The 19,268-nt window shown below is 33.5% G+C and overlaps 1 protein-coding gene across 2 annotated transcripts; it reads left to right on the top strand.

Moving 5' to 3' along the window:
- The first annotated feature begins 4,309 nt into the window (after nucleotides 1-4,309).
- On the top strand, nucleotides 4,310-17,059 carry LOC127096680 (uncharacterized). 2 transcript variants are annotated; one of them, XM_051035232.1, is made up of 17 exons: nucleotides 4,310-4,652; nucleotides 5,740-6,041; nucleotides 7,188-7,265; nucleotides 7,384-7,604; nucleotides 7,936-8,040; nucleotides 8,331-8,414; nucleotides 8,956-9,066; nucleotides 9,472-9,577; nucleotides 9,664-9,726; nucleotides 9,883-9,936; nucleotides 10,126-10,183; nucleotides 10,474-10,550; nucleotides 10,778-10,848; nucleotides 10,927-10,987; nucleotides 11,079-11,138; nucleotides 11,253-11,315; nucleotides 16,687-17,059. In XM_051035232.1, the coding sequence occupies exons 1-17, from the start codon at nucleotides 4,499-4,501 to the stop codon at nucleotides 16,807-16,809; spliced, it is 1,791 nt and encodes a 596-aa protein (XP_050891189.1). In that variant the 5' UTR covers nucleotides 4,310-4,498; the 3' UTR covers nucleotides 16,810-17,059. The 2 variants fall into 2 exon arrangements, with proteins under 2 accessions (XP_050891189.1, XP_050891190.1); XM_051035233.1 differs by having other exon boundaries at nucleotides 4,312-4,652; nucleotides 7,948-8,040.
- Nucleotides 17,060-19,268: the final 2,209 nt, after the last annotated feature.

Genomic DNA, 19,268 nt, shown 5'->3' with positions numbered 1-19,268 from the left:
ATTAAACTAGGATTATGATATTAATCTCCTAGATTTATGTTGAAGGAAACCATTTTTTTTGTTATGAAATTAATTTGATTAATTAAACTAAGATTATGATATCACTTTGTCAAGAAGATTTTTTATATTAAAAATTGTTATTTTAGTTAACTCATAGTTGGATTTCTAATGGATTTAAAAATTTTAAGATTTAAAAATTTTAAGATTTTACGATCTCACTTCCATTCAATGAATCCGATCTTAAGTTGAATCTTGAGTTGTAATCAAATTGTGGGAAAAATAGTAAAATCATTAATTTTATGCGATATTTGTCCGTTTCGGTCATAATTGGATGTTTTTCGGTCATTTTCAATAAGATGTGAGAAGGATGACAGGATGCAAATGAGCAACAATTACGGTTTGGAGAGACAAATAATTATCTTTTGAAATGAAGTTTTAGATTTAGGATTTAGAGAATAAACATTTTACTCGTAGGGTTTATTTTGACTAATTGACTTATAGTAATTCTAATAATTGACAAAATAAATTCTTAATATCTAACAAATGTTCGATGTGGTAGTAATAAAGTATAAAAACTATATATCATATAAAACAATAACAAATTTAAACGGTCATTAATTGAAGGTTTGTTAAGGGTATAAAGTTTTATACTTTCTTTGTTTACGATGAAAAATTTGTGTTTAAATAAAATATTAAAACATAAATTTTCTATACAATACAAAGTTATATATTTTCTTTGTTTACGATAGATAGTTTTCTATTCATGATGTATTAATTCATTTGGTTTAATATTGATTTTTTTTCTAATTATGCTTTTTATGATTCAAAGATTGTTTTGGAATGCATTACACTACTGAACATGTCACGACCTCGAAGTTTCATTGGGGATTTGAAAAAGAGACAACTAAGTTTGAAAAATTGAAATTCATATTGTTGTTCTTTGAATTGTTAAAGAATGCAATAGTCAACAATGTAATGTTCATGAATGTTTATCCAAAATTCCAAGGTTACAATTTTCATTTTCATGTTTTTGTGTTTTAAATGTTTCAACTTTTTCCAAAACCAAAAGAAATTGGTATTGCTATGAATGAGGTGATCACATGCATATCATTACCTTCCATATGAAATTCGAAGATTGAAAGCTAGCAAACAACAAATTTTCATTGTGTATAATGGAGATCTCCCGGAAAACAATCTACCTTTAAAGGTGTGTGATAACCCTTAGATAGTCTTATTCAATGGTGGTACAATTGTTACCAAAACTTGAGAAAAATGCAATAAAGTTAAGACAAATATACAAAAGGTGATAAATGAAGCAAAAACTCAAGCTTTTGACTGATCATACCAATCTTTAGGAACTAAGGGGTGTGAAAAATCGGTGTAAAGATTTTCTAAGGAAAGACAAAGAAAGACAAAATATTTGAATCAAGTAAAATGTGTTAAGAGGAAGAAGGCGGAGTCTTGGTTCAGAAAAAATAAATAAAGGAGGTGAAAAAAGTATTTCTACAATTTATTAAATAAAGGATATGATATCTCACTTGAATCTAACATGTTAGACATTAGAGAAGATGATTGAAATTATAATTATTATCACCATATTAGAAAAAACACAAGGTAAAAGAAACATTCAAAATGAAGAATAATAATAAGTCCGTTGACCATACAACTTACTTATTCATATGTGAAAAAATCTTTGAGATAGATACATTGAGTCAAAATTTTTTAACAAAATTACGAGGTCAAAGTGAATGTCGAATAAATGAAGATGAATCACTTTAATTCCAATCTAGAAGAATTAAAAGAATATATTAAATTATACAAATCATATGTAGATTAAAATCATGATTCATACCATGAAGTTACGAGGAAAAAGTGATTGAATATAGGCTAAGAAAAAATATTCAAGTTACTAATAATCAATTTGATTTTAATCTATTTACTATGACCATTTTATGTATTGAAAATGAATGTTGGGTTAATTAATCTAGTTATCATATCATACTTAAAATCAAAGTGTCAAACCATTTTATTGGAATTGTATTGGGTTGTAATTTAAATAGAAACACGATCCAAATATTGTTGTCTCAATTTAGCATTTTTTAAATTTAGAAATATATTAGTTGTGAACTTACCTGCGGATTTATTTGCAGTTTTATGTGTGGATTTTTCTTAGATAAAAACATCAAATAAATTTAATGAAGGTTCAAATCGCCGCAATTATGTTGTTAAGGAAGTTTCAAAACCGTCGTAAAAATTAAAGGTTATTGGAGCAAAGGTTTTCCAAACCGTCGTAGAATATACTGGCAACACAATTTTGCAACAAATGACAAACCATCACAACTTGAGTTTTACGGCAGTTCAAACCTCCACAACAACAAAAGAAACCGTTACAAAACCTTTTTTTCTTGCGGTGTTTGTCCATCTCTCATTACCAAGTTTAAAATATAGGCAACACGTATGAAAAAAACCCTTCACACATCAAAACATTCTTGTTCTCAAGCTTTTTTGCCCTCCAAATAAGACACAACCACATCATTGGATGTTGCGTTGTTAATGGTCATTATTGTCACTTTCATAAACCCTCATTCTTTCAAGACATCCCCAACTTTCTTACCAATGGTGTCACCTCTGTGATATGGAACTAAACTAAAAATAATATTTTTTTTGTAGTTCTATGCGTTGTCGGTGAAATATGCAGTAGTGGCCATATTACTAAGAGTAGTGGCCATGTAAATAGGGTTTTGAATGGAAGTCCAACAGATTGTGGTCAGTGCAACCCTATCACAATCATATTTCAAAAGAGCTTTAAGTCGTAACTTTTCAACTAGTTAAAATTAAAAACAATCCATAATAATATTCCTCCTTGAAGGGATATTCATTTGTGATTGCAATTGTTTACATATTTGCTTAAAACCCTCACCCTCAACCACTTTAAATGCATGATCATCAAGGATAACAAATCTAGTCATGACCTTCGTACATAGCATTGAACCATTGACTTGTTGGAACTAAAAAACCACCCTCATCACTTATAAGGTTTGTTTGTTTTGGGTCTTTCAACAAAAGGGTAGAGTTTTTGTGACACACTTTCAAGTGATATAGCATGTTAGATGTTCCATGTGTTTTAGGATCACTTCGATATCTTTTATGACAGTATTTGCATGCGGCTATTGAGTTCTACTAGCATTAAATTTTCTTTTTTCCTATTAGTGGGAAGGGGAGGGAGAGCAGCACCAACAACTGCTGGTTGTGTTTGTTGAGGAGGGGAAATAGGTTGTTCCATCACTGAAAAGATTTTGAGAAATTAAAAACACACATACTACATAGCATATATCGCTAGCAAATAGCCATGCACACAACCATATATCACTATCATACAGACATTTAAACATATACCCATCTAGATTATATATGATGAATGTATAACACTATCATGTAAATTAAACACACACATATCTAAATTAAATATCATCTCCCACCATGCCATATCTTCCAATGTACAAAAGACAATAAAGTTAGAAACAATACAATGAAATTTTTGCATAGCAAACTTGTCTTATTTTTACAAGCTATGTATCGACAAACATGTATATGTAGTACCACCTCAATCAGATAATGTGAAACACAACAAACATTTTAACTAGAGAAGTATTAAAAAAATGAGAATGTTTCCACCCATTTATTTTCTATTTAGAAGCAAGATATCTCAACATTCAAATATAGACAACAATCAACAACCATTTGCTTGTATCAATTACTAACAGTTCATAAAATACAAATATTGTTCAACAAAATTGAGAAGAGCCATGAAATGGAAAAAAAACATTTCATTTCAGAACAACAAAACTAAGAGAACTCGAATTTAACATAAAGTAATTTTTTTTTCCAAACAACAATGAATTCCCAAGCATAACACAAATCCTTATGTAGTAGAAATACACATTGCAACCTAAGGAAATCAAACATACAAACTAAACTGCACTTACACCCAACCCTTCAATCATAAAGATAAACAAATACAAAATACAAAGAGAAATAAATATATTTGAATTAACACATCTTCAATCCAAATCAGTTTATTTTGAAACATTTTAATCTTTAATGTTCCATAACAAAGATTAATTATTTTAATTTCCAAAATATTAAATATATATATTTTAATTTTTTAATTATTATTTTAAAGTATTAAAGATTGTTCCTAAACCATTCGCTAAACTTTCTCAACTTTAAACTTATGTCCACGCACACAAAAAGCGCGTCAGTAAGTGTCCCCGATACTCTTCCACGCGGCACTACCCTCCTTCCCTAGCTAGCTCTCTATTTTTCATTTCATTTTCCCACCAACACTCCCATTCCAAGCATTGCACTCTCCAATCCCTATTATTACCCCACCACCAAAACTAGCTTCAAATTAACCAAAGATTACTAACATTTTTAATGTGAAGTGCAATTTCAATTTCATTTGCATTTGCATTTTCAACTCACTTCAACTCCAACAATGCCTCCATCTAGTAGCATCCCAATCTCAACCTCTCATTACGTTTCAATCTCTCTCCATAACCGTTTCTATCCTTCTAGAATCTTCTCCCTTTCTCACACTCCGCGCTTTCTTCCCTTCCCGCACCGCCCTCACTCCTCCGCCTCCGCCGCAGGTTCGTTTTCCGTCTCTTCTATTCCTACTTGTTCTGATCGTGCAAGCAACTGAATGACTCATTTGATTTTTTCACGTTTCATTCGTTCTAGTGTAGTTCAGAGTAAGGAACTTGTTAGGAGATTAATTCGATTCAGAATTTGAGTTTTCATGTGTTTGTTGGAATATAGCTTGTGAAAGTTTCTGTGGTTCTGAACATAGTCTTTTGCATTGTGTACGTGTTCGTGCCTTATAGACTCTTTTTGGATTAACAACTTAATTAATTAAGATTTTATAGTATAAGCACTTATCACATAAGTGCTTATGTATAATTTATTTCTATAACTAAAGATAAATTTAAGTCAAACAATTTTCATATAAGCTATCCCGCAGAGCTTACGAAAATTAGTTAAAAACAACTTATAAAAACAACTTATGAACATTTCTTAAGCTGATTCTATAAGCTCTTCCAGGTAATTTAACAAATGCTTATGCCAGTGCATAAATTCAAATAGGTCAATGCAAATAGACCTAATGTCTTTCACGTATTGCTCTAGAAATCAGTTATATTGTTGTTGATATTTTTTCCTTATTGTTATTAATTTTTTCTGTTTTTTTTCTACTTATTCGTATGTTAGATCAAATACATGTCTTGTGTTAATGCGAGAAAATGCAATAGTGCTTCCGTGATTAATTAAGAGTGTTTGACTGTATGTTGTGTTTTCTGTAAGCTCACTAGATGGAGCTGAGACCTTGTGCCTCTTTTATCATGTGTGTGATAGAGCTAAGACTTTGTGCTTCCTATCTAATGGCTGTAGTTTTACACTTTGTGGTTTTATAACAATTGAGAACCACAAATTCATCCCTTCTCGGTCTGAATGTAGTATAAATAATGGGGGTCACGTGTATCATGTATGCATATTTCTATATAGATTTAGGACAAATATACTGCCCAGCCTTTTGTGCAGAAGCTTTTGTAGAAAGTTAAGGAACTTAATCTATAGTTATTGTTTATATTCTAAAGATTTGCTTTCATTAACGCGGTCTACCGTTTTATGTACTAAAGTCATTCCTGATTATTGGTGGAATATAATTCTAAAATTGATCAGGAGATAGTCAGTTGCATGCTCAATTTTCAAGGGATGAGATCCGTATTGATACATGCAATGAAAGTTCTGGAGGCGACAGTGTCGAACAGCTGCGAGAATGGTTATCATTTTCTGATTATAGGCCTAAAACTGATATAGGAAAGCGGATCTTCTGTAACCGGCCACTGAATATGAAGAACATTGTTGCTGTGGGATTTGACATGGATTATACTTTGGCACAATACATGCCTGAAACTTTTGAATCCCTTGCTTATCACCGCACCATTGAAAAGCTGGTTTATGATTTGAAATACCCTAGTGAGGTTTGTCTAGTTGACCTTGCTCTGATTCTTACTATGTTTACGTTTGTTTTATTATTCTTTTTCTCGTGACAATGGTGATTAAAAATGGTTTTGTATTTTTATTTTGTTTATTAACTCACATCTTTTCGAATCACTTTGTATCCATCAACTTGTTGAAATATAATACTCCCTTCTTTCCATACTCAAATATAAGCAAAAATTAGGCCATGATTCGAGTCAAGAGGAGTATTCTTTAACTATACAACAACCAAAGCATTTTCCACTATTTGGGGCTGCCCACATTAATCAAACAATGAATCACTTCTAAGGACAAACCACTTAAATCTATCTTAATGATTTGACCGATAGTTTTTGTCGGTTTCCCTTTGTTCCTAATTGTTAAACTATCTTCCATAGCATCACTTATACTGGTCTTCTCCATACAAGTTCAATTGCCTAAGATAAGACTGTACTATCTTTTCTGCAATGTACACTCCTCCAACTTTCTCTATGATACTATTTTTAATCCTATATTTTCTTGTGTGACCACTCATCCATGGGATCATTCTTATCTTTTCTACAATGATGCCTCAACTTCCGCTTCAATCCTTTAATTTTAATCCTAACTTATCTTGTGTGACCATTCATCCCTCACAACGTCTATCTTCAAACCTATGGTGAGAGAAAGAACTATACTCATGGTGAAATAGACTCATCCTTGACAGAGCCCCTCCTAAAACTCACAAATTTTCTGATAATTATTATTTGACAACTTCATTCTAAAATATATTGCCTTTTAAATAGGCTACTACATCTGAAAGAATGCTACTTGTATTAGGATAACAACTAGCATATCTTAAGGAATATAAGCAATCCTCAAATGGTAAGAATTCGAAATTTATGAATTCGTCTATCCTAATCTGATCAAGATAAGGAAACTTGATAAAATAACAATAAATTAAAATAGATAACCTAATCCTATTCAGCAAATCCTAATTAACATAAGTTTTCAAAGATAAAATAATCCCAATCAATAATTCAAGTTGTCTTCTTACTCTAAGTACTATTTAAAGGGTTTAATTTATTACCGTTTTATTTGTTTAGTTTATGAATATGAATATCAGATTGTATAGTATTTTGGCTAAACGAAGTACTGTGTTTCTGCAGTTACTGAGTTGGTCATTTGATCCAAATTACATGGTTAGAGGTTTGGTTCTTGACAAAAAGAGAGGCAACATCTTGAAGGTTAGGATCAAGCAAATGTTTTATACCCATCCATTTTTACCCGGGAAAGAAATATATAATGAAATTGCATGGATTCTTTTGATTTTGTATTGATTGTTTTATCCCTTTGTATATTTAGATGGATTGCCACAAATATGTGAAAGTAGCTTATCATGGATTTAAAGAGTTATCAAAAGAAGATAAAGTTGGGACCTACGGAAATACTTTAGTATGTGATCCTTTTGATGGGCCAGACTATGCTCTAATTGATACACTCTTTTCTCTTGCGGAAGCCTACTTGTTTGCACAACTGGTTGATTTTAAGGACAGAAATCCTGGAAAGATTCCAATGTCTGTTGAGTAAGTTCAACTATTCCTTGTATGGGTCTTCTATAAGCATGTTTATACACCTACGGTTCTCAAGATCAATTGCATACCAGGACTAAAGTATTTGTTAGTTTTGTTCCTTTGAAATGAACGCAATCCTGGTCGTGTATATATATATATATATATTTTTTTTTTTAGTTTTATCATTCACAATAATATATTACATTCCAAGAAGAGTTGGGTGTCTTTATTTGTGAACATATTTGGATCACTGTTAGTATATCACGAGTATTCATATGTTGGGTAATCATAAACGATGTAAAACATAAATGAGCTGCATTTTATATTTTTTTTTCTTCATGAGTTGCCCTTCCAGTTATGCTTGTCTCTACAAAGATGTTCGTAATGCAGTAGATTTGTGCCACCGAGATGGAACATTGAAGCAAAAGGTTGCAACAGATCCCAGAAGGTATTGGTTACATGATGTTTGGTTTTGGGGTGTGGGGTGGGGGAATTATTTTCAATATTTATTGTTTGGTTTATTTATTTAGAGAGGAGGGGAAGAGTGTAAAATCACCACTCTTCACTCAATTTTGGCTCCTTTCAGATGTTGGAGGGAAGGGAAGAATTGACTCGAAATATTTAAATACATTGACTTATATATCCTTATTTGACCCCCTATTAAAATTTGGTATATCTATGGATTCATGATGGAATTATCTGACTTGGTTGTTTTTGTTTTTAAATTTGAAATATTAGGTATATCAATGAAGACTCTTCAATAGTTCCCATGCTTAAAATGCTTAGAGATTCTGGACGAGCTACATTTTTAGTGACAAACAGGTAGTGATGAATTCTCTAAATAAGAACAGGCTGAAAAGTTGTTATTTATGTAGTCCATCCTTTTTTTTGTTGAATGCACATAATGTCCATAAAACAGTTTAACATTATTTTTATATGAAAAAATACCATCATTTCTCTAAAATTAAGAAATTCTGTTATTTTTATTTATTTAATGTTCTCATTTTTAAATTGAAGAACACAATGGGTTATCATATATCGGATAAAATCATTCATGTGCCTTTATTGACAGGTTCTTGGAACAGTTGATTCTTGACATTCTAAGCCTCTGTGCCTTCTAAATTTAAAATTAAATCGCAGCAATAAGCATTGCATGTTTTAAGTCTAAAAGTAGAGAGTAAAGTTACAAGGCATCTGTGTCTTCACCCAATAGTTTAAGCTTTTGTGGAAGTTAGTTCACGGTAAAAAAAAATATTACCATTGAGAAGTTTTTTTACCATTGAGTAAATATAAATACACTTTTACTATGGTTTCTGTCTCTACACAATTAATTATCACTCTAAAGATTCATCTCATTTTACAGTTTATGGGACTATACAAATGTTGTCATGAATTTCCTCTGTGGATCCAGTGTGGTAAATGGCAGCACGGGCTTAGACTGGCTTCAATACTTTGATGTTGTCATCACTGGCAGGTTATATCTTCTTCTTCGACCATCTGCAGCTTGCTTATTTTTTGTTTTGAACACTCTGCTTAAAATAAATTTTCATTCAGCGTTACTAAATTAGGCTCCAAGGAATTATGCTCAAACGCTACCACGACTACAAGTAACTTTGTAATCATTTAGTTGCACAGTTCATCACTAAATGGCTTTTGCAATTTCATTAATCCTTAATCACAAAATATGTTTATATTGTATTTTTATTATGTTGCATATAGTTTATGTATGTGCTAATTCATTAGAAACATCGAAACATGTTTTTGTTACTATTTTACTCTGCTCTTGTGCTCAAAAGTTAATTCATTGGGACCTTATGGATTGCATTAAATTTAGTTAGGGATTTCTTTGCTAACCTGGTGAAGTCAACCATTCATGCAGTACAAAACCGAGCTTTTTTCTTGAGGGAAATGATGCTAGCCTGTTTGAGGTTGAGCCTGAGAGTGGAAAGTTACTTAATACAGATAATGGCTCTCCTATGCCTCAGGTCAGTTCAATAATCTATAAAATCATTGTATTCATTTCTCCGGTGACCTTGTTTTGAAATATGTCTTCTATTTTGTCTTGTTAAAGGTCGGTAACATCTCAGCAGGGTTGTTGACAAAAGTTAAGGACCGTGTTCGTAAGGTTTTCCAGGTATATTAAATTAATCACTTTTTTTATGTAAATTGAATTTCATTTTGTAGCTTTATGTAACTCAAAAACTTTGGGTAAACATTATATATAATAATCAAGCCGATAAAGTTGATACTTCAAATATCTTTTTTACTTGATATGGTTATTCCATTTTAGGGAGGCAGCGTCAATCATTTACATAATCTACTTTCGATAGAATCAAGCTCACAGGTATCAACTTTCTTTCATGAAGATATTTACTAGTAGCATAAACAAAATGGTATAATTTTTTATTCATTGTGAATTGTGTTTTTGGTTTGAAGAGTTTATAACCTATGTAGCAAACATGGCTTGTCATTCTAGAATTCTGACATAATAACATTAATTGAAGTGCTCTGTAAAACTCCTTAACACTTGTAGGTTCTATATGTCGGAGATCATATTTATGGAGATATACTACGCAGCAAAAAGGTTCTTGGTATATTATATGAATCCTTATCACTTCTCTATTTGAAAGATAGTTTTTCTTTATCATTGGTAAACTAGGACTTTACCTGTAGTTCCTATCTTAGGGGGAGAGGAATATGTATAATCGGAAAAATAATTCAGAAGTAAGGTATCAATGGAAGTTACAAAAAATGAGTTTAAGTTAGGTTTATTCATGTGTGGAATGGAAACCCAAATATCCATTCAGTTAACATCATACTATTTGTTGATTATTCTTTATGTGACTTGAATTTGGTTATAGTTCAATGTGCTTATGAGCAGGTTGGAGAACAATGTTAGTAATCCCAGAGCTTGAGAGGGAGGTTCAACTCCTCTGGCAATTGAGGGATTATCGCAAGGTGCTAAATTGTTTTTATCGTCTCTGATTTTTGTGGATAAAATAAAGCATGGAATATGAGATGATAGAAAGTACAAGTTTAATTCATGCAAAAAAAATCGCCTGTGCTTCTGACATTTTTAATGAAGTGTGCTTTTGCATTCTTATTTTCATTCTCAATGGACACCATCTAACATACTAACACACATTTGTGGCATAAGATTTTTACGTGATTAACCTCGTGTGCAGGATCTTCGAGTATTGAGGAGCAAGAATGATTGCATTGCGGATAAAATGCATGATTTGAATCGGTCTCTCAAGTTAGTCTAACTTTAGACCTTCTTAGTCATGTCTTATTTTCTGATTGCAGTGTTAATCAGTAGTCTACACTTTTTCAGATTGGAGAATCTAGATGACCATACCAAGCAGAAATTGTATTCAAAACTTGACGAATTGAAGGTTAGTTCTTTCGGGTTCATTCTCGTTTCTCATATCATGCATAGAAGTTCGAGTATGGGTATTTGTGCTTAAGGAATTTATCTTTTATCAGCTTGAAAGAGAGATGGTGCGATTAAGTAATCAAGAAATGCTAAGAAAGTTACACCTAAAGGTAGAAACCCGCAATCTTGTACTATAATCTTCTGTTTTAGTTCTACATATCTAGTACACTTAGATTATATTCAATTTATTTTGTACATAAGATTACAATTGTTTACCATTGCAGTTTCATGAGCCATGGGGCCAGCTTATGAAGACTGGTTATCAGAACTCTCGCTTTGCTCATCAGGTAAAGTTGAATGCTCTCTTCTGATGTTGTATGTCAGAACGAGCTGTACATGTGTTAATTAATGATATATTCTATAGTTAAATAGGATTAAAATCCCATAAATAGGATTTGATTAGCTGTGTATGTATTTATAGAAATTATTGGTCCTTACTTATAGAATTGATTGAGGGAAATGATAAGTATTTATTAGGAATTTCCTTTCCTAAATATATTGTATTCTATTTAAGAGCACAGGCTGCTCTAATCAATAAGAAGAAAAATTATCTCTGTCATGGCATCAGAGCTCCAAAATCCATAGGAGCCTGTTAAAAATTGTGGCCTGCATTGCCATTGTTTCCGCTGTGCGGCCTGCATTGCCGATTTTATTTTACGGTCTATCTTGCCGTTTTTCCCAACAAAATTCAGAATGTCTGAACCAGTTAATACCCCTGCCCCAAACACCGGCTCTGTTGAGCTGAAAAATGTTCAACCTAGCCTTCGTCTCAATGGTAAAAACTACCTCAAATGGTCTCATTTTGTCCAAACCTTTTTAAAGGGGAAGGGCAAATTGAATCATCTTACTGGAAAGGATACTCCAGAAGCTACAGACGGGAAATTTGCTGCATGGGATGAAGAAGATGCTGTTGTAATATCATGGCTATGGAATTCCATGGTGCCTGAGATTAGTGACGCATGCATATTCATGAAGACTGCCAAAGAGGTGTGGGACAGCTATAAAGAAAACTATTCCAAGGTTGGTGATGCTGCACAAATTTACGAAATTAAGATGAAGATTGCAACTACCAAGCAAGGAGATCAGTCCATTAGTGAGTATGCCCAAACTCTACAAAATCTATGGTTGGAGTTGGATCACTATGAACATTTTGAAGCAAAATGCACTGCAGATGCTACTTTACTAAAAAATTATAAGGAGAAGGATAAAATCTATAAGTTCTTAACCGGTCTGAACAATGAGTTTGATCCAATAAGGATTCAAGTACTCGGAAAAGAATTACCCTCACTAAATGAAACCATGGCTGCCTTTCGAACAGAAGAATCACGAAGAGGAGTGATGATGGAGCCTCAATCAACTGAAAGTTCAGCCTTAGTAGCACAAAGTCGAGAGAAGAACATTGACCAATGGAAGAACGGGCAAACCGGAGGAGCTCCCAAAATGGAGATTGAAAGAGGGGATAACAAGGATTCTCTATGGTGTACCTTCTGCAAGAAGCCAAGGCACACCGAAGACAGATGCTGGAAACTTCATGGAAAACCGCCAAATCAGAACCGAAATTGGAACACCAAAGGCATTCAACGAGGAGGACCAGCACATGTCCACTTGGTCCAATCAAGTGTTGTCAAGGAAAGTCATTCCAAACCTACTGCTGATTTCAATTCAGAAGAAATTACAAGACTAAGGGAACTACTAGACTCTTTAGTCAAACCCACAAACACAGGTAGTTCTTCCATGGCATTATCAGGTAGTTCTCATCCCTATGCTCTTAGTGTTTTACAATCTACAGGAAAAGGGACATGGATTGTTGATTCTGGGGCTACGAATCACATGACCCATTCCTCTACAGAGTTTATCTCTTACACACCGTGTCCAAGTAATAAAAAGATTGTCACTGCAGATGGCACTTTTATCACTGTTGCAGGAAAGGGAGATATTCCACTAAGTCAAAATTTAATGTTGAGAGATGTCTTGCATGTGCCCAAATTATCTGCCAAACTGTTATCTATTCACAAACTTACAACAGATTTACAATGCTTGGTAACATTCACTCCTACACTTTGCAAATTTCAGGATCAGGAAACGGGGAAGATGATTGGACTTGCTAGAGAGGACAATGGGCTCTACCTTCTTATGGAAGCGCGTGAGACAAGTAGCATTAAGAGTCAACTTCCACTGTCTTTGTTGTCAGAATCTATTCCTTCCCTCAATAAAGAAATCTGGTTGCGTCACTTCCGGTTGGGTCATCCTTCATTTAGCACTCTCAAAAATATGTTTCCCACCTTGTTTCAAGGTATAAACTTAGAAAATTTTCACTGTGATGATTGTGAACTTGCTAAACACAAACGTGTCAGCTTTCCTAATAATAATAAAAGAATGTCTACTCCTTTTTCCTTAATCCATAGTGATGTTTGGGGGCCATCCAATATCCCAAATATATCGGGGGCCCGTTGGTTTGTCATTTTTATTGATGATTGTACTAGAGTGTCATGGATGTATCTCTTAAAACAAAAAAGTGAAGTCACTCAAATATTTAAATTGTTTTTCCAAATGATAAAAACCCAATTTGAGACTACCATTAAACGGTTTCGTTCTGACAATGCCAAAGATTATTTTAATCAAACATTGTCTTCCTTTTTCACTGAACATGGTATTATTCATGAATCATCATGTGTCCACACCCCACAACAAAATGGGATGGCTGAAAGAAAAATTGGGCATATTCTCAATGTTACCCGAGCATCTTTATTCCACACAAATGTTCCAAAACAATATTGGGGGGAGGCTGCTCTTACTGCAGCCTACTTGATTAATCGCTTACCCTCTCAAATTCTTCAGAATAACAGCCCCATTCAGCTCCTCTCCAAATTCTACCCAAATTTCAAAACTTCAAACCACCTAGTTCCTAGGATCTTTGGGTGTGTGTCATTTGTCCATGTTCATTCTCCACATCGAGGAAAACTTGATCCCCGAGCTATTAAATGCATATTTCTTGGTTACTCGCCTACCCAAAAAGGTTACAAGTGTTATCAACCTACAACAAAAAAGAATTTTGTGTCTATTGATGTCACTTTTGTCGAAACCGAATCCTTTTTTTCCAAACCTTATCTTCAGGGGGAGAAGGAATGCATCGAAGATAAGGATGATTTGTTCAAAGACCTTTCTTTTATGCCCAAGACTCCCGAGTCAAGTCCTATAACCACTTCATTACAGACTTCTAATGCTACTCGTCCACTACAAGTTTACACAAGAAGGGCAGCACCTATTATCCAACCTGTGCAAGTCCCAGAATCTGACCCAATTCTTGAAACTGTAATCAATGAGACTGTTTTAGAGGAGCAAATTGTGCCCCCTGAAACTGAAGTTGTTGGGACTGATTTAGAGGAGCAGAATATATCCATGGATGCTAGAGATCTTCCAATTGCAATAAGGAAGGATGTTAGAGCATGTACAAAAAGGCCAAGGTATCCAATGTCTCACTTTATATCCTATGATAATTTGTCCAACAATCATAGAAGTTTTCTTGCTCATTTAAACACTACCGCTATCCCAAAAAATGTTACCGAAGCACTAGATAGCAAAGAGTGGAGAGAAGCTATGAAAGTTGAAATGGATGCACTTGAGAAAAATGGAACTTGGAAGTTAGTAGAGCTTCCTAATGACAAAAAACTTGTTGGCTGTAAATGGGTATTCACCCTTAAATACAAGTCCGATGGAACACTAGAAAGGTATAAAGCAAGACTAGTAGCTAAGGGGTACACACAAACATATGGGATTGACTATCATGAGACTTTCTCTCCTGTCGCAAAAATGAGCACTGTCAGAATTTTGTTATCTCTAGCAGCTAACTATGGATGGAATTTGCAGCAATTCGATGTCAAGAATGCTTTCCTACATGGCAACCTTGAAGAGGAAATTTACATGGAGGTCCCACCTGGGTTTAACTTTGAGAAAGACAAAGTTTGTAAGCTAAGGAAGGCCCTTTATGGACTGAAACAGTCCCCTAGGGCCTGGTTTGGCAGGTTTACCACTGTGATGAAAGATATGGGATATAAACAAAGTCAGGGAGATCACACTTTGTTTACTAAGCATTCAGCCTTAGGGGGAGTTACTGCACTAATTGTTTATGTGGATGATATAATTGTAACAGGAAATCATCAAGCAGAAATGGATAGCCTAAAAGTGTGTTTGCTAAAAGAGTTTGAAGTAAAAGAGTTGGGCAAATTAAAATATTTTTTGGGCCTTGAAGTGGCACACTCTCGTCACGGTATTTTCATCTCTCAACAGAAGTATGTGCTGGATTTATTATCTGAAACTGGTAAATTGGGATGCAAACCAGTAAAAACTCCAATTGAACAAAATCACAGACTTAGTGAATTTGTTGAAGATGCAACTGTGGACAGAGAATCCTATCAAAAGTTGGTTGGAAAGTTAATCTATTTATCTCACACTAGGCCAGACATAGCTTATGCAGTGGGAGTGGTGAGTCAATTCATGCATAATCCCAAAGAAAATCATCTTAGAGCTGTTTACCGAATTTTGCAATACTTGAAGGGCACTCCTGGAAAAGGAATTCTATTTACAAAGGGTCAAGGAATTACTTTGGAAGCCTATACAGATGCTGATTATGCTGAATCAGTAGATGACAGAAGATCCACATCCGGATATTGTACTTTTCTTGGAGGAAACTTGGTGACTTGGAGGAGCAAAAAACAAAACGTTGTTGCGAGGTCAAGTGCAGAAGCAGAATTTCGGGCTATGGCTTTAGGTATTTGTGAACTCCTATGGCTGAAAATAATTCTACAAGACCTAAAGATTGAATGGAATGGACCCATGAAACTATATTGTGACAACAAGTCAGCAATAAACATTGCACATAATCCAGTGCAACATGATAGAACGAAGCATGTCGAAGTAGACAGACATTTCATCAAGGAAAAATTGGATAGTGGGACAATATGTATACCATTTGTATCAACTGGAAATCAGCTGGCAGATGTTCTTACAAAAGGATTAAGTGGTTCTACATTGCAATCTATTATTGGCAAGTTGGGAATGAGTAACATCCACTCTCCAACTTGAGGGGGAGTGTCAGAACGAGCTGTACATGTGTTAATTAGTGATATATTCTATAGTTAAATAGGATTAAAATCCCATAAATAGGATTTGATTAGCTGTGTATGTATTTATAGAAATTATTGGTCCTTACTTATAGAATTGATTGAGGGAAATGATAAGTATTTATTAGGAATTTCCTTTCCTAAATATATTGTATTCTATTTAAGAGCACAGGCTGCTCTAATCAATAAGAAGAAAAATTATCTCTGTCATTGTACAACATTAATATTGGCGCATGTTTCATATTTCTATGCAACGAGAGAAATCGGGCTTTTTAACTACATTTTTAAAGTCAGAATGGCTATTAGGGTGTGGTACTAATGTTGTCAAATAACATACCAACTGTTGCTAAGTCATGCTTCAATTTACTAACATGCAGGTAATTAGTTATGCAGTTAAGTATGACATTTTTTTCTTTTATTTTAAAATGAGTGAAAACGAATGGCAATGTTTTCCTCTACAAATCATAATTATAAATTATAAAATTGATCTCACAAAAGGTAGTTTGGTTAATGCACTTGTGTAATGTGCATGATACAGGTTGAGAGATTTGCCTGCCTTTATACAAGCCGGGTATCTAACTTGGGCTTGTTATCTTCAGACAAGTACTTTAGACCCAGTGAAGATTTTATGCAACATGAATTTGGCATTTCGGAAAGCTGAGATATTGCTAATATGCTTCATACCTCCTCCCATGGATTTTTTTTGAAACATAGCCATTACTACTTTGGTTTTATCATTGCTGCTGTTCAGACAGTGCATTAATTGAGTAAAAGAAGGTTGTATATTACTTTTAACATAGGATTGTATTTTTCTTCTTCCCTTTGTTTGATAATAATAGGGAAGCAATGGAGAAACAATGCACGGTAATAACTCTGCTACTTTACCAAAAAATTAACCCTATTTTCATTGATATCAATCTCGGATCGGCATGAATATAATATCTATTGATAAATATATTTAAAAATGAAAGGAGAAAAAAATAAAGGCGTTTGATGGATATCCACATATATCCATTGATATGAAAAATATAAAAAATGGTTAAATATGTTTAGGTCCTGTATTATATTATATTTTATTTTAAAAAACTCACCTCCACATGTGTTCTGTCACAACTTGTTGGTCATTGCTGTTAAAGTCTAAAGTCTAGTACATGTCAAACGAAGATCCATGTGGTACATGCCACATGGCTTTTTAAAATGGCATGGCCTCAATATTGAATAAATAAATACAGGGTAATGTTAATTTTTGTGTTCCAAAATCACAAGTTAAGAGATAAATATATAAACAAATTTTTGAAAAATTTGTATTGAATTTATTAGAAATTTATCATTAATAATTTTATTTATTTTTTCAAAATAAATTATTTATTTATTGGTTTTTTAACATGTGCCATTGGGACACAAGTTAGCATTATCCTTATCACCGAGTCAGGTTATTGAGCCTTGAACGGTTACCAAATCAATCTCATATAAGGAGGAGGGAATTCATGAATGTGGCGGCTGTTAAAAAAATAACTAAATAAATAATATTAGAAAATCAAAAATAAATTATAAAGAATTAATTACTTAAATACGAGTGAATATTTTTAATTGAAGACAAGTAAGTGGAGGCATCTCTTGGAATAAGCAACTATAAGATTGGTGAAAATTGTGTGAGAGTGAGAGAGAATGAGAGAGGAGGATAATTGAAAATGATAATTTATTACCTAAAGAATATATATATATATATATATATATATATATATATATATATATATATATATATATATATATATATATATATATATAAAAGATGAGGTATAATTATCAAATTGAAGAATTAACATATGTAATTTGTTGCATATTGCAACCGATTACATTTAGCTATTGTCCTAGACTTTAGAGAAAATATAACAGAGATAACCTATTGATATATTATGGTTCTGTTTGACAAATCAACGCTGCAGAATAGGATGTAATATGTTGCATTGACTTGAATTATATTAATTTCTTAATACACCACCTTAATTCAAGTCCCTCATGTCTTCCATACCTATTAACTTCTTCAATCTCTTGACCATTTCAATCGAGATTTCTTTTATCAGCAAATCAACCACTTGGTCTTCACTTTTACAATACTTCAATCTCAATCTTCCTTCACTAACAAACTCTCGCAAATAGTGAAATTTCATCTTAAAAAGTTTGCTTCTCCCATGTGCAATGGGATTCTTAGCAAGATTTATAACATAAACGTTATCAACCATGAGTGATACAATGTCACCCTCTTCGCTATCCAGTAACTTCAGCAAATTCTTCAAGCACACGACTTGTAACGCACACAACCAAGCCGCAATGTACTCGGTCTTACAAGGAGAGAGCGCCACTATCAATTCCTTCTCCGAACACCAAAATATTGGTGTTTCTCCGAACATAAAGATGTATCCAGCTATAGATTTTCTATCATCTTTATCTTCGCACCAATTGGTATCAGTATATTCGAGTAAATTGCACTTTTTGTCATTTTTCATTGTGGAAAATAGAATTTCACAGCCAATAGATCCTTTGACGTATCTTAGAATCCTCTTGACTACTTCCAAGTGAGATGCCTCAGGTCTCTCCATAAATCCGCTCACAATACCAACACTAAACGTCAAATCCATAACGTATTTCACAATACACGTATGGATCTAATCAGCCTCCGATACTTAGTTGAATTAACATCCTAATCATGCTCACCCTTCGACAACTGTAGTCTTGGTTCAGTTGGACTAATGGAAGAATTACAATGCTCCATTTCAAATTTCTTCAAAATCTCAAGCGCATACTTCTTTGGTGCATGAGCAGTCCCTTCTTGGACTTGTAAAACTCAATACCAAGGAAGTATGTCATGAGGCCTAGATCGGTCATGTCAAAATCCTTTATAAGCCCACTCTTGAACTTAGTAATGCAACCCTCATCGCTGCCTGTAATCAACAAATCATCTACGTAAAGACAAAAGATTATCACCCCTTCAGTTGTATCCTTCTTCACATACACACCATGTTCAGATACACATTTTTTAAAGCATATTAATATCTCTAAAGAAACCATCTATCCTCTTGTTCCAAGCTCTTGGAGCTTGTTTCAAGCCATGCAACGCAT

This window comes from Lathyrus oleraceus, chromosome 6 (genome assembly GCF_024323335.1).
Source record: "Lathyrus oleraceus cultivar Zhongwan6 chromosome 6, CAAS_Psat_ZW6_1.0, whole genome shotgun sequence".
Classification (NCBI taxonomy): domain Eukaryota; kingdom Viridiplantae; phylum Streptophyta; class Magnoliopsida; order Fabales; family Fabaceae; genus Lathyrus; species Lathyrus oleraceus.
This window is presented reverse-complemented; position numbering and strand designations above follow the sequence as displayed.

Excerpts from the sequence above, each read along its gene's own strand:
- LOC127096680 (XM_051035232.1), top strand. The coding sequence starts at position 4,499 with ATGCCTCCATCTAGTAGCATCCCAATCTCAACCTCTCATTACGTTTCA. Across the intron at positions 7,266-7,383 it reads AGAGAGGCAACATCTTGAAG|ATGGATTGCCACAAATATGT; the intron begins GTTAGGATCAAG and ends TTGTATATTTAG. Across the intron at positions 10,988-11,078 it reads CAAAACTTGACGAATTGAAG|CTTGAAAGAGAGATGGTGCG; the intron begins GTTAGTTCTTTC and ends ATCTTTTATCAG.